Source organism: Onychostruthus taczanowskii, unplaced genomic scaffold (assembly GCF_017590055.1).
Source record: "Onychostruthus taczanowskii isolate IOZ18803 unplaced genomic scaffold, ASM1759005v1 scaffold235, whole genome shotgun sequence".
Classification (NCBI taxonomy): Eukaryota; Metazoa; Chordata; class Aves; order Passeriformes; family Passeridae; genus Onychostruthus; species Onychostruthus taczanowskii.
Genome location: NW_024499629.1, coordinates 168,476 through 182,485, shown reverse-complemented (window position 1 = coordinate 182,485; position 14,010 = coordinate 168,476). Strand labels below are relative to the sequence as shown.

Below are 14,010 nucleotides of genomic sequence, written 5' to 3'. Positions count from 1 at the left end.
CCCCCGCTCGGCGCTGCCGCTCCCCGCCGCGGCCCAGGTTAAATATCGCCGGGGCCGGCGGGCGGGAGGAGCCCGGCGGGACGGGAGGAGCCGCGGGCGGGAGCAGCCCCGCACCGCCCTCGGCTCCGCACCGGCCCCGAACCTCCCGGCACCGCAGCGGTCCCGCAGCACCCAGAGCCCGCAGCGCCCCCGGCCCCGCACCTTCCCCGGGCCCTCCCCAGCTCCGCAGCCCCCAGCCCCGCGCCGCGCCCGGTTCCGCACCTTCCCTGGCACCGCCCCAGCCCCGCAGCACCCCAGGGCCGAGCCCGCCGGCCCCGAACCTCGCCCCGGTACCGCACGGACCCACCCGGTCCCCTCGGCCCCGCTGCCCCCGGGACCGTCCCGGCGCAGGGAAGGGGGAGCGGCCCTGGGCTGGGGGACCCGCCCGGGGGGCAGCGGGCTGGGCTGGGGCTCTTGGGGGGCTGGGCACCCCCGCAGCCCGGCGACGGGGCCGGGGCCGTGCTGCCCGTGCCACGTCGCGCCGGGCCGTGCCTAGCCCGGCCGTGCCCTCCCGCCTGGCACCGCGGGGCAGCGGCGACCCCCGGGCGCCCCGACACCCTGGCGGGCACCCTGGGGGCACAGAGCCCACCCAGAGCAGCCCAGTGCCCCAGTACGGACAGCCCCACCTGCCCCCCGGCCCCCTCGGGGGGCAGCACCGCCCCCCCGGCTTCTGCCGGGGCTGGTTCCATGTTTTCAGGCATCACATGGGGCCTTGTAAAACAATTCAGGAATGTAAATCCGCAGGGATCAGACGGGTCCCGCTCCTGCCGGGCAGCAGCTCCCCCAAACTGGGCTGGTGGGGTTCCCGGGGGGGCTCCTGGGGGGCCGCTCCTGAGCTGGCAGGGGAGGGGTCCCCACAGCTTCCCTCCAGGGACCCCCGGCCGGGACCCCCACCCCTGCTCGGGCCGGCGCTCCCGGTGGGGTTGGGGGAGGACCCCCAGCACCGGCCCGGACCCCAGGGTTGGGGGCACCGTCTCCCCCCGGCGCGGCTTCCCCAGGCCGAGGGGCCGGGGGCCTCCGCGTGCCCGGAATCGCTGGGATTCTTCCGCATGACCGGGACACAAAGGCTCCACACACCCGGCCCCGTGCGGGGGGATTCGGGCCAGCACCTGATCCCGGCGGGGGCACCGGGCGGGACACGGCGCTGAGCGGGCGGGGGGCGCGGCCGGGCCCCGCTCCGCGACCCCCGGTCCCGCCCGGCTCCCGGGCAATTCCCGCCGCGTTCAGGGCTCTGCCGCTGGGGTTGGCCCAGTGAGAGAGAAACCAGGCTCGACAAGGCCGGGAGCCGCGGGTGGGGGTACGCGGGACACCCCGAGCCCCCCGACCCCCGCCCTGAGCCCGCCGCCGCCACCGCGTGTGGCTGTGCCCGAGGGGTGTCACCCCGTGGGGCACGGATCTCGGAGGTGACATCTGTCACCCAGCAGGGCACAGCGCCAGCACCCCCACAGCGACCCCAGGACCGGGCTGGGCTCCCCTCCCGGGCCGTGCGCGGGTCCCCGTGTGGGGCAGGGCCAGCCGCTGTCACCCCCAGGGACGACACCGTGTCACCAGGATCGGTGTCACCGGATCGGGCTGGGCACGGGGAGGGGGCTCGGGGGACACGGCAGGGGCGCAGCTGAGCCCCGACCCCGCAGCAGGGGCACAGCGTTTCCCTGCCCTTCTCCTCCTCCGGGATCACCATCCCTGGAGCTCTGGCTCATCCCCCGGCCCTGCTGGGTCCGGCTGTCGCCTCAGGGCCACCCCGGCACGGGTGACCCCGGGAGCTGCTGCCCCCCGGCCGTGCCACAGCCGGAGCTGCCGCCCCCGGGTCACCTCATCTGTCCCCGGGGCCCGGCAGCGCTTTCCCTCTCCCTCTCTGCTGGCTCCCGGCCCTGGGAACCCAGGAGAAGTTTTAATTAGCTTAATTGCCTGCTGGCTGAGGCCCCGGGGCAGGGCGGGGGCAGCGAGCAGCACCGGCAGCCCCGCTCCGGTCACCGGCTCCCCAAAAAGCGCCTCTGGCTGCTGGGACCCCCGGGACAGCAGCACGCGGGTCCCGGCAGGGGCGGGGGCACAGCCGGGACCCCCAAACCGAGGGGCCGCTACCCCATCCCTGAGCCCACCGGGACCCTCTGGCCGCCAGCCCGGCACCCCCGAGCTGCCGTGTCCCGCGGGGCAGCGGTGACAGCGACACTCGGGACATCGGGCTCCGTGTCCGGGCCGCGGGAACGGCCGGGAACCGCCGGGACAGGGAAAGAACCGCGTCCTTCAGCAGACACGACAGTGTCACCAGGGTCCCCAGTGTCCCCAGGGCTCCCAGTGTTCCCAGAGTCCCCAGCATCTTCGGGAACGTCAGCAATCCCCGGTGTCCCCAGGGTCCCCGGTGTCCCCAGGGTCCTCAGTGTCCCCAGGGTCCCCGGTGTCCCCAGGGTCCCCAGTGTCCCCAGTAGCAGCTCTTGCCCGAGAGGATCCCGGGCACACGGGACTACCGGGCTCTGCACGTGCCTTGTGTCCCCGTGCCCCGTTCCTGTCCCCTGCCCCGTGTCCTGAGCCCTGCGGGGCTCCCGGTGCCCGCTGCTGCCCCTGCGGGTCCCGCACAGCCCCTGCTGCGTGTCACCCTGCTGCCTGTCACCCTGCTGCCTGTCACCTGCTGCCACCACGACCCGCGGCACCGGCAGCCGGTCCCTGTAGTGCCACCCCCGCTGTGCCAGTGCCACCTCTGAGGTGACGGTGCCACCCCTGCAGTGCCAGTGCCACCTCTGAGATGACGGTGCCACCTCTGAGGTGACAGTGTCACCCCTGCAGTGCCAGTGCCACCTCTGAGGTGACAGTGTCAGCCCTGCAGTGCCAGTGCCACCTCTGAGGTGACAGTGTCAGCCCTGCAGTGCCAGTGCCACCTCTGAGGTGACAGTGTCAGCCCTGCAGTGCCAGTGCCACCTCTGAGGTGACAGTGTCAGCCCTGCAGTGCCAGTGCCACCTCTGAGGTGACAGTGCCACCTCTGAGGTGACAGTGCCACCTCTGAGGTGACAGTGCCACCTCTGAGGTGACAGTGCCACCTCTGAGGTGACAGTGTCAGCCCTGCAGTGCCAGTGCCACCTCTGAGGTGACAGTGCCATCCCTGCGGTGCCAGTGCCACCTCTGAGGTGACAGTATCAGCCCTGCAGTGCCAGTGCCACCTCTGAGGTGACAGTGCCACCCCCGCAGTGCCAGTGCCACCTCTGAGGTGACGGTGCCACCCCTGAGGTGCCAGTGCCACCCCCGCGGTGTCCCCGTGCCCGTCCCAGCCTGGCACAGGCCAGGTCACCCCGCGCAGCCCCGGGCGCTGCCAGGTGGATCTGCCCGGTTCTCCTGTCCCAGCCTCCGGCCCCGCTCCGGTCCCCGCTGTCACCTGCGCCGGGTGCCCGTCCCTTGGGCTGTCCCCGGGCTGTCACCCTGCTGCTGGCCCGTGTCACTGTCCCACGGGGTCACAGACCCGCTGCGCCCCCCGGCCGGGGCGCGGGTCGGGGGGACCCCGCTGGGGGAGTGGGGGGCTGCACCTCCCGGGATCCCCCCGCCGGGAGGGGTGGGCATGGCCGGGCTGTCCCTGCCCGGGGACACCGAGGGTGACCCCAGGGAGGCTGCGGGGCTCTGCCCGGACCCCCGGCGCCCCCCGGGCCCGAGGCCGGGCGGTGCGGCCGCCCCCCCACCCCGCACGCAGCCCACGTCCCGCTCCCGCGTGGGAACGGGAACGGGAACGGGAACGGGGAGATCCCAGGGGCCACTCCCGGGGCTGCCCTGCCCGCGACCCCCGCCCCGGGACCGCCCCGGGACCGCCCCTGCCGGGGGCACCGGGGCGGGTCCTGCCTTGCCCCGCGCGTGTCCCGGGCCTGGCACGGGACGGAACGGGACTGGCACGGCGGCACCGCCGCCCTCGGGCAGGGTCCCGCTGTCCCCGGGGTGGCACGGAGCCCCGAGTGCCGGGGACAACACGGGATGGGGACCCCGCGCCTCAGGGTCCTGTCCCGGGGGTCGCGCCCCCCTGAGCGGGGACATGTCCGTGTGTGGGGTCACCCCTGCGGGGGTCCTTGCCAGGGGGCCTGTGTGGAACGGGGGTCGTGTCCAACCTGCGGGCACCTGGGGGCCGTGCACACCTGCGGGGGTCTGTGCTCACGGGGGCGTCCCCGCACCCCGGGATGTCCCCCGGGACACCCCAGGATGTCCCCGCACCCCCGGGATGTGCCCGCACACCCCGGGATGTCCTTCCGGGACACCCCAGGATGTCCCCGCACACCCCCGGGATGTCCCCGCACACCGGGATGTCCCCGCACACCGGGATGTGCCCGCACCCCCCAGGATGTCCCCGCACCCCCCGGGATGTCCCCACACCCCCCAATGTCCCCGCACACCGGGATGTCCCCGCACACCCCAGGATGTCCCCACACCCCCCGGGATGTCCCCGCACCCCCGGGATGTCCCCACACACCCCGGGGCTGTCCCCGCACCCCGGGATGTCCTCGGGCCGGGCCGGGCCGGGCGGTTCTCAGCCCCCGCGGGAGGCTCCCGGCAGCCGCAGCCGCCCCTGCGCGGTCGGGCGCCTTCGCGGTTTGGGTGTTTTCGGTGTGTCTCCCTCCCCCGCCGTGCGCGGGCTGTCACCGCTCCGGAAACGTCGGCCGGGCCTGGGGGGCACTGCTGTCCTCCGGCCGCGGCCCCGGGGCTGCTCCCCCCGCGCGTCCCGGCTCTCGGCGAGGGACGTGGGCGCCCTGAGGAGCCGAGCGCGGCCTCGCGGGGCTCCCGGGGCCGGCCCGGGCCGCCCCCGCCGCCATGGCCCGCCTGGCTGACTACTTCGTGCTCGTGGGATACGACCCCGGCAAGAGCGGTGAGCGGCGGAGGGACGCGGGGGGGGCCGGGCCCGTGGGGTCGGGGCTGTGGGGTGAGCCCGGGCCGGGGGTGCGCGGCGGCGGTAAAGGGTGGTCGCGGACCCGGGACGAGGCCGTGGGGCCGTCCCGGGGGTGCGGGGTGAGCCCGGGCCGGGGCAGCGGAGCCGTCCCGGGGGAGCGGAGCCGTCCCGGTCCGCGGGGCCGCGGCCGGTGCCGGGCCGGGCCGGGCCGGGCGGTTCTCAGCCCCCGCGGGAGGCTCCCGGCAGCCGCAGCCGCCCCTGCGCGGTCGGGCGCCTTCGCGGTTTGGGTGTTTTCGGTGTGTCTCCCTCCCCCGCCGTGCGCGGGCTGTCACCGCTCCGGAAACGTCGGCCGGGCCTGGGGGGCACTGCTGTCCTCCGGCCGCGGCCCCGGGGCTGCTCCCCCCGCGCGTCCCGGCTCTCGGCGAGGGACGTGGTGCTCCCAGTCCTGCTTCCAGTGGGTACCCACAGCCCCTGCGATGGGGGGTTGTACCCCCGGGAGGGGGGTCGTACCCCAGCCCCGTTCCCTGGGATGGGGGTTTCACCCCCAGCCCCGTTCCCTGCAGTGGGGGTTGTACCCCCAGCCCCATTCCCTGCAGTGGGGGTTGTACCCCCAGCCCCATTCCCTGCAGTGGGGGTTGTACCCCCAGCCCCATTCCCTGCAGTGGGGGTTGTACCCCCAGCCCCATTCCCTGCAGTGGGGGTTTCACCCCCAGCCCCATTCCCTGCAGTGGGGGTTTCACCCCCAGCCCCATTCCCTGCAGTGGGGGTTTCACCCCCAGCCCCATTCCCCGGGGGGGGGGTTTCACCCCCAGCCCCATTCCCCGGGCACCCACAGCCCCCTCAGGCAGGCCCTCGTGCCCTCCCTGCTCCCTCAGACGCTCCTGACCCCCGGATCTGCGGGGCCTCCCCCATTTCCTCCGTCCTCTCCCGCATCCCTGCTCGCTGGCAGGTGATGCTGCCAGGTGATGCTGCCGGTGGTTTTGGTCGTGGGCTGTTCCTTGTTGGGGATTTAGGGTTTCTTCCCATCGTGTTTCCTTCTGGTTCCTGCCCCCAGAGCTTTTGGGGAAGGCGAGCTTTGGCAGTGTCACAGAGGAGGTGAAGTCCCTAAAATCAGGAGTTGAGGGCTTTGCTGCAGAGCCCCCCGAGCCTCTTGCCCCCTGGCCCACTCCCAGGCTGTCGCTGAGCCTGTTCCCAGCCTGTGCTGGCAGCTGGGGAAGGGGATCCTGGTGCTGCTGTGGGTTTGTCCATCAGGGGATGCTGCTGGGGCTCGGTTCAGAGCCACAATGCCAGGCTGGATCCCAGCCCCGTGCCAGCCTGGAGCAGCCGGGGTCCCTGGGGAGGGCAGGAGGAGCGAGGTGTGTGTGGGGAATGCTGGAGAGCAGAGCTCTGCATCAGAGTTTGGTGTTCCCTGGGGGCTTTCTGCTCGTGTGGTGTTTTGTTGTTGTTATTGCAGCTGTGTTCCCCCTTGTCCCCTTGGCCTGGGGCTGCTGTCCCACAGGGCACACCGTGCTGGGGTGGGAGATGCAGGGGGATTCCAGGATTCCATCTGGGAGCAGGTTCCACGTCCCCTCAGGAGCCATGCTGGGGGGCTGTACCCCCTTTGTCCTGCCCCCAGGTGCTTCCTCCTGCATCTTCTTCCTCATCTCCTCCCTGAGGATGCTGCAGCTGGGACCTGCCCCTTCAGACTGGTGCTGTGGGCTGGCTGGTGGCTGGATCAGTGTTCCTTGGGCCTGGGGCTCCCTGAGCCTGGGTTCTGGGGGGCTGTACCCCCTTTGTCCTGCCCCCAGGTGCTTCCTCCTGCATCTTCTTCCTCATCTCCTCCCTGAGGATGCTGCAGCTGGGACCTGCCCCTTCAGACTGGTGCTGTGGGCTGGCTGGTGGCTGGATCAGCGTTCCTTGGGCCTGGGGCTCCCTGCTGTGACTCCCAGGGAACAGAAATGTCCCAGATGTGTCTGGGGTCATTTGGGATTTGTTTGGGGGAGAGGGATGGTGCTGGGAGGGGATGTGGCTGGCTGCAGTGGGACAGCCAAAAGGAAGAACAGGTTTAGGTGGGATATTGGAAAGGAATTCCTGGCTGGGAGGGCGGGCAGGCCCTGGCACAGGGTGCCCAGAGCAGCTGGGGCTGCCCCTGCATCCCTGGCAGTGCCCAAGGCCAGGCTGGACAGGGCTTGGAGCAGCCTGGCACAGTGGGAGTGTCCCTGCCATGGCAGGGTGGATCAAGATGAACTTTCTGGTCCCTTCCCACCCAAACCACTCCATGGTTCTGTGCCACTGGGAAGGGAAGAGCTCACACTTAACAAATCGTGTTCCTTTGGTGTAAATATTAGCTTTATTTTGGATCGAATTCACCTTTGCAGGGAGGGGATTGCTCGAGGATATTGTGGGGGGATGGATCGAGGATGCCCTGGGGGAGATGGGTCCAGGTTCCCCTGGGAAGGGACAGCTCCCAGACACCAGCCTGAGCCTCCTGGGATGGCCCAGTCAGAGGTGACCTGTGCAGGATGAGGCACCCAGGAGCTGTGGCCTCTCTGTGACAGCCCAGGCAAACCCCTTCCCGTGCCACTCTGGAGGTGTCTGGGCGCTGTCCCGCACCCTGTCCCCAGGGCTGTGCCAGCCTGTCCCCAGGGACGGACCGACAGCGGTTCTGTGGTTTTTGGGATCAGGCTGGCAGCATTCCCAGCTCTGTTTTCCCACCCCCCTCCCTGCTTAGATAATGCTGGAGGAAGGGCAGCGGCGCTCATCTGCCGGTGACTAATTGCTGTACAGGTTGGGTTGCTCTGGCAGAGCCGTGGGCCGTGCCAGGCTGGGCCGTGCCAGGCTGGGCCGTGCCAGGCTGGTGCTGTCCCTGTAAACAAAGCTGGGCTGAGCTGCACCAGGGCTGGATGAGCCCCTCGGCACTGCCAGGGCTCTGGTGCATTCCCTGCCGGTGCTGAGTCCTGGGAGTGCAGTGCCCGTGGGATTTCAGGTTGAGCAGGATGAGTTTGCAGATGGGGATGTGAAAGGGAGAGGTCTGGTGGGGTGGTGGGAGCTGAGGTGGCTCTGCAGCATCTCCAGAGAGACAATCCCAGGCTGGGCTGGGTGGGAAGGGATCCCAAATCCCCTGCAGGGACACCTGCCACTGTGCCAGGCTGCTCCAGCCCCAGTGTCCAGCCTGGCCTTGGGCACTGCCAGGGATGCAGGGGCAGCCCCAGCTGCTCTGGCAATTCCAGCCCAGCCAGGAATTCCTCATGGCCAAGATGCCATCCATGGCTGCCCTCTGGCACTGGGAGCCATTCCCTGTGTCCTGTCCCTCCCTTGTCCCCAGTCCCTCTGCAGCTCTCCTGGAGCCCCTTCAGGCCCTGCCAGGGGCTCTGAGCGCTCCCTGGACCCTTCCCTTCCCTCCCAGCCTGGCTCCATGAGATGTTGCCTGGCTGATGCAGTTTGTGGGAACAAAACCAAAAGCAGATCCGTGCTGGAGCAGGCGTGCTGGGTTCCCTGGGGTCGCTGGGTGTTGCTGGAGCTGCCTGTCCCTGGGCTTTCCTGGAGCAGCCTCGTCCCCCGTGACCTGGGGTTGTGCTGCAGGGCCTGGGACTGCGTCCTGCTCCTCGGGCAGGGGCAGAGAAGGGCTCTGAACTCTCTCAAGGGCTGTGGCTTTGGCTGCAGGACCGGGGCCTTGAGCTGCTTTGGCTGCACAGGCTGTCCAGGATCCAGGCAGGCATCCAGATGCTTTTCCTGGTTTGTGGAGCCACGGGGGATGTGTCCAGGAATGCAGAGCATGGACACACCACCTGCCTGGCACTGTGTCCCCGTGTCCCTTCGCTGTGCCAGGCACCCAGCCCACTCCGTGGGGCTGTGTGGGAGAGGGGCTCCAGGGAAAAGTGTGGAGTGAACACTCCTGGCAGTGGGAACCAGCTCCTTCCATGGCAGTGGCTGTTTTACTGTGTGCTGATTGCTCGCATTACTCCCTGAAAATGGACGGGTTTTATTCTCCTGGCTCTTCCTTCAGCTTCCCAGAGCCAGGATTGTGCCTGGTTTTACCTGGGAATGACAGCTTCCCAGATCTGGGATTGTGCTGGGTTTTACCTGGGAATGACAGCTTCCCAGATCTGGGATTGTGCTGGGTTTTACCTGGGAATGACAGCTTCCCAGATCTGGGATTGTGCTGGGTTTTACCTGGGAATGACAGCTTCCCAGATCTGGGATTGTGCTGGGTTTTACCTGGGAATGACAGCTTCCCAGATCTGGGATTGTGCTGGGTTTTACCTGGGAATGACAGCTTCCCAGATCTGGGATTGTGCTGGGTTTTACCTGGGAATGACAGCTTCCCAGATCTGGGATTGTGCTGGGTTTTACCTGGGAATGACAGCTTCCCAGATCTGGGATTGTGCTGGGTTTTACCTGGGAATGACAGCTTCCCAGATCTGGGATTGTGCTGGGTTTTACCTGGGAATGACAGCTTCCCAGATCTGGGATTGTGCTGGGTTTTACCTGGGAATGACAGCTTCCCAGATCTGGGATTGTGCTGGGTTTTACCTGGGAATGACAGCTTCCCAGATCTGGGATTGTGCTGGGTTTTACCTGGGAATGACAGCTTCCCAGATCTGGGATTGTGCTGGGTTTTACCTGGGAATGACAGCTTCCCAGATCTGGGATTGTGCTGGGTTTTACCTGGGAATGACAGCTTCCCAGATCTGGGATTGTGCTGGGTTTTACCTGGGAATGACAGCTTCCCAGATCTGGGATTGTGCTGGGTTTTACCTGGGAATGACAGCTTCCCAGATCTGGGATTGTGCTGGGTTTTACCTGGGAATGACAGCTTCCCAGATCTGGGATTGTGCTGGGTTTTACCTGGGAATGACAGCTTCCCAGATCTGGGATTGTGCTGGGTTTTACCTGGGAATGACAGCTTCCCAGATCTGGGATTGTGCTGGGTTTTACCTGGGAATGACAGCTTCCCAGATCTGGGATTGTGCTGGGTTTTACCTGGGAATGACAGCTTCCCAGATCTGGGATTGTGCTGGGTTTTACCTGGGAATGACAGCTTCCCAGATCTGGGATTGTGCTGGGTTTTACCTGGGAATGACAGCTTCCCAGATCTGGGATTGTGCTGGGTTTTACCTGGGAATGACAGCTTCCCAGATCTGGGATTGTGCTGGGTTTTACCTGGGAATGACAGCTTCCCAGATCTGGGATTGTGCTGGGTTTTACCTGGGAATGACAGCTTCCCAGATCTGGGATTGTGCTGGGTTTTACCTGGGAATGACAGCTTCCCAGATCTGGGATTGTGCTGGGTTTTACCTGGGAATGACAGCTTCCCAGATCTGGGATTGTGCTGGGTTTTACCTGGGAATGACAGCTTCCCAGATCTGGGATTGTGCTGGGTTTTACCTGGGAATGACAGCTTCCCAGATCTGGGATTGTGCTGGGTTTTACCTGGGAATGACAGCTTCCCAGATCTGGGATTGTGCTGGGTTTTACCTGGGAATGACAGCTTCCCAGATCTGGGATTGTGCTGGGTTTTACCTGGGAATGACAGCTTCCCAGAGCCATGATTGTGCCTGGTTTTACCTCGGGATCTGAGGGGTTTTCTCTGCATCCCCCATACCCTGGGAGTCCAGGACAGCTCAATTCCAAACCCAGTGGCTGAAGGAGTCTGGAAGTTTTGGACACAGAGCACTGGATGGAATGGCCTGCCTGAGAGGAGCCAAGATCCACCTTGGGATCGATTTGGGATATTCCAGGGGGTTTAAGCTGCCAGAGGGCAGGGATGGATGGGATTTTGGGAATGAGGAATTCCTGGCTGGTCTGGAATTGCCAGAGCAGCTGGGGCTGCCCCTGCATCCCTGGCAGTGCCCAGGGCCAGGCTGGACACTGGGGCTGGAGCAGCCTGGCACAGTGGCAGTGTCCCTGCCATGGCAGGGTGGCACTGAGGGGCTCTGGGGTCCCTGCCCACCGTGCCCACTCCGTGACTGATCCCTGCTGCAGTCCCGGGGGGCCGGGAGGTGCCGGTGTCCGGAGGGTGTCGGGCTGCCTGCGGAGGATGCCGAGGCTGCTCGGGAAGTCGCGGTGGTTTCTCCGTTTCCGTGCTCGCGGAGCAGCTTCACCCACGCCTGTGCCCTCCTCAGACACCCGGCCTGGGCCTCAGCAGCTCCGTGGGTGGCTGGGGTGGCAGGAGGAAGCCTCTCCGTGCTCGGGGCTGCCTCTTCCCGTGAGGTGCTTGGGGCAGGTTTTGGGGTGCTCTTCGTGAGGAGTGAGGGCACAGACAGGACACATCCTGCCCCTCCCGAGGTGCTCCTGCAGCTGGTTCCTGGTGGGAGAAGCTGAAGTGGATCTGCAGGCCAGGGCAGGGCTCTCAGGGCTCATCCTGCTGCTGTCCCAGCCGTGCTTTGGGTTGGGTTCCAGCTCTCCTGGTGGCACCTATCCGTGTCACTCTGTCGTGCGTGGCTGTGGCCCAGTGACTCAGGGTTTGACTCAGCCGGGTTCTGGGAGCATCCGGCAAAGTCCTGGCCGTGGAAAAGCCCCTGGGGCTGGCAGCAGTGGTGGAGCTGTTTGCTGGGTCAATATTTGCACAGGGAAAGAGAGGCTGGGAATGGCCCCGCCACGTGCAGAGCTGCTTCCAGCCACGTGCCAGACCGTGGGAAAGGTGGGGATGTGAGAGGGGGAGAATCCAGAGAGGCCCTGGAGCTGCTCCAGGGCTGGAGCCCCTCTGCCCTGGAGCCAGGCTGGGAGAGCTCATCTGGAGAAGGGAAGGATCCAGGGAGAGCTTCCAGCACATTCCAGGGCCTGAAGGATCTCCAGGAGAGCTGCAGAGGGACTGGGGACAAGGGATGGACAGGACACAGGGAATGGCTCCCAGTGCCAGAGGGCAGCCATGGATGGGATCTTGGCCATGAGGAATTCCTGGCTGGGCTGGAATTGCCAGAGCAGCTGGGGCTGCCCCTGCATCCCTGGCAGTGCCCAAGGCCAGGCTGGACACTGGGGCTGGAGCAGCCTGGCACAGTGGCAGTGTCCCTGCCATGGCAGGGTGGCACTGCAGGGGCTCTGAGGCCCCTTCCCACCCAAACCATTCCAGGATTCCTTGATTGGCTGCCTCTGGAAGGGGTCACCCCTCCCGCCGGCCCCCACAGCTTCCAGCTGTATCCAGGCCTGGGAACTGCGGCTCTTCTGATCCCAGCTGCTCCATGAATCCTCCTCTCCTTCCCTTTGAACTCCTGCCTGGGAGGAGCAGCTCTGTGGGCTGCAGATCCCACGTGGGAGTTGGGAGCCAAGCAGTGACTGACAGGGGCAGTGACAGGACCAGAGCTGTCCCCGGGCAGTGCCAGGGCTGGGCCTGAGCTCCTCCAGCTCCAGGTGTGTTTGGGGAGAGATTCATCTTGGAATCATGGAGTTGTTTAGGTTGGAAAACCCCTCAGAGCCTATCCATTCCCAGCACTGCCGAGGCCACCACTGGCCCTGTCCCCAGGTGTCAGATCCACATGGCCTTGAAATCCCTCCAGGGATGGGCACTGCAAAGCTCCCTGGGCAGCCCCTGCCAAGGCCTGAGCCCCTTTCCATGGAGAAATTCCTGCTGATTCCACCCTGAGCTGCCCTGGCCCAGCCTGAGGCCGTTCCCTCTGCTCCTGTCCCTGTTCCCTGGAGCACAGCCCGACCCCCCCGGCTGTCCCCTCCTGGCAGGGACTTGTGCAGAGCCACAAGGGCCCCCCTGAGCCTCCTTTGCTCCAGGCTCAGCCCCTTCCCAGCTCCCCCAGCCCTCCTGGGGCTCCATTCCCTCCCCAGCTCCATTCCCTGGGCACCCCTGGCTGCCCCTCCTTTTCCATGTTGTTATTTGCGTGGATCAGGCTGGACCTGGAGCAGCCCCTGAGCAGTCAGAGCTGCAGCTCTGGCCTGGTCATTTCTCCCCCTTTGGACACATTCCTGTGTCCAGCTGGGTTTCCTTGCTAGAATTGCCTGCTGCTGTGGCCAGGGATGGTGTCTGGCATTCCTTGGAGTGACAGTCCCAGTTTTGGGAAGGTGTTTTGGTTCCCTGCCCCACCTGGGGGAGCAGGACCATCCGCTGGGATTGGGTGGGATCTGGAGGAGCTTTCCTGCCGCCTCTCTCGGCGGTGACGCCTCCAGGGCAGCTCTGTTCCTCCTGTGGCTCCAGAGCTCCTGACCACTAAATGCTGCTCTTGTGGCAGAGGCGAGCTGGAGAGCCTGCTGGCCCCGGGGCAGGGAATTCCTGCTCCTGGGAACCAGCCTTCCCATATCCGGAGTGTTTGTCCCTCCCTCCTGGGGTGGCAGCTGCTGCCAGGGGAGGCCCAGAGGGTTTGGGGGCTGCTGGGACCCTCTGAGAGGGTCCTTGGTGACTGGTGGGACCCTGTGGGGTGATTTTGGGGCTGCTGGGGAAGATTGGTGACTGTTGGGACCCTCTTGGAGGGTTTGGGGGCTGCTGGGACCCTCTGGGGGAGTTTGGGGGCTGGTGGGACCCTCTGTGGGAGTTTGGGGGCTGGTGGGACCCTCTCGGAGGGTTTGGGGCCTACTGGGACCCTCTTGGAGGGTTTGGTGACTGTTGGGACCCTCTTGGAGGGTTTGGGGGCTACTGGGACCCTCTTGGAGGGTTTGGGGGCTGCAAGGACCCTCTTGGAGGGTTTGGTGACTGTTGGGACCCTCTTGGAGGGTTTGGGGGCTGGTGGGACCCTCTGCGGGCGGGAGGGTTTGGGGGCTGCTGGGACCCTCTGGGGGAGTTTGGGGGCTGGTGGGACCCTCTGTGGGAGTTTGGGGGCTGGTGGGACCCTCTCGGAGGGTTTGGGGCCTACTGGGACCCTCTTGGAGGGTTTGGTGACTGTTGGGACCCTCTTGGAGGGTTTGGGGGCTACTGGGACCCTCTTGGAGGGTTTGGGGGCTGGTGGGACCCTCTGGGGGAGTTTGGGGGCTGCAAGGACGCTTCTGGAGGGTTTGGTGACTATTGGGACCCTCTTGGAGGGTTTGGTGGCTGGTGGGACCCTCTGGAGGAGTTGGGGGTTGCAGGGACCCTCGTGGAGGGTCCTTGGTGACTGTGGGGACCCTCTGAGGGAGTTTGGTGACTGTTGGGACCCTCTTGGAGAGTTTGGTGACTGTTGGGACCCTCTTGGAGAGTTTGGGGGCTGCTGGGACCCTCTTG

General features: G+C 66.6%; 1 protein-coding gene across 1 annotated transcript in view; it reads left to right on the top strand.

The window, feature by feature from the left end:
* Positions 1 to 4,749: 4,749 nt before the first annotated feature.
* SBF1 (SET binding factor 1) overlaps positions 4,750 to 14,010 on the top strand; it is a 71,148-nt gene continuing 61,887 nt past the window's right edge. Inside the window, exon 1 of the mRNA XM_041405569.1 lies at positions 4,750 to 4,871. Coding sequence (XP_041261503.1) covers positions 4,817 to 4,871 — 55 coding nt within the window. The 5' untranslated portion in view covers positions 4,750 to 4,816. The remainder of the gene's footprint in view (positions 4,872 to 14,010) is intronic.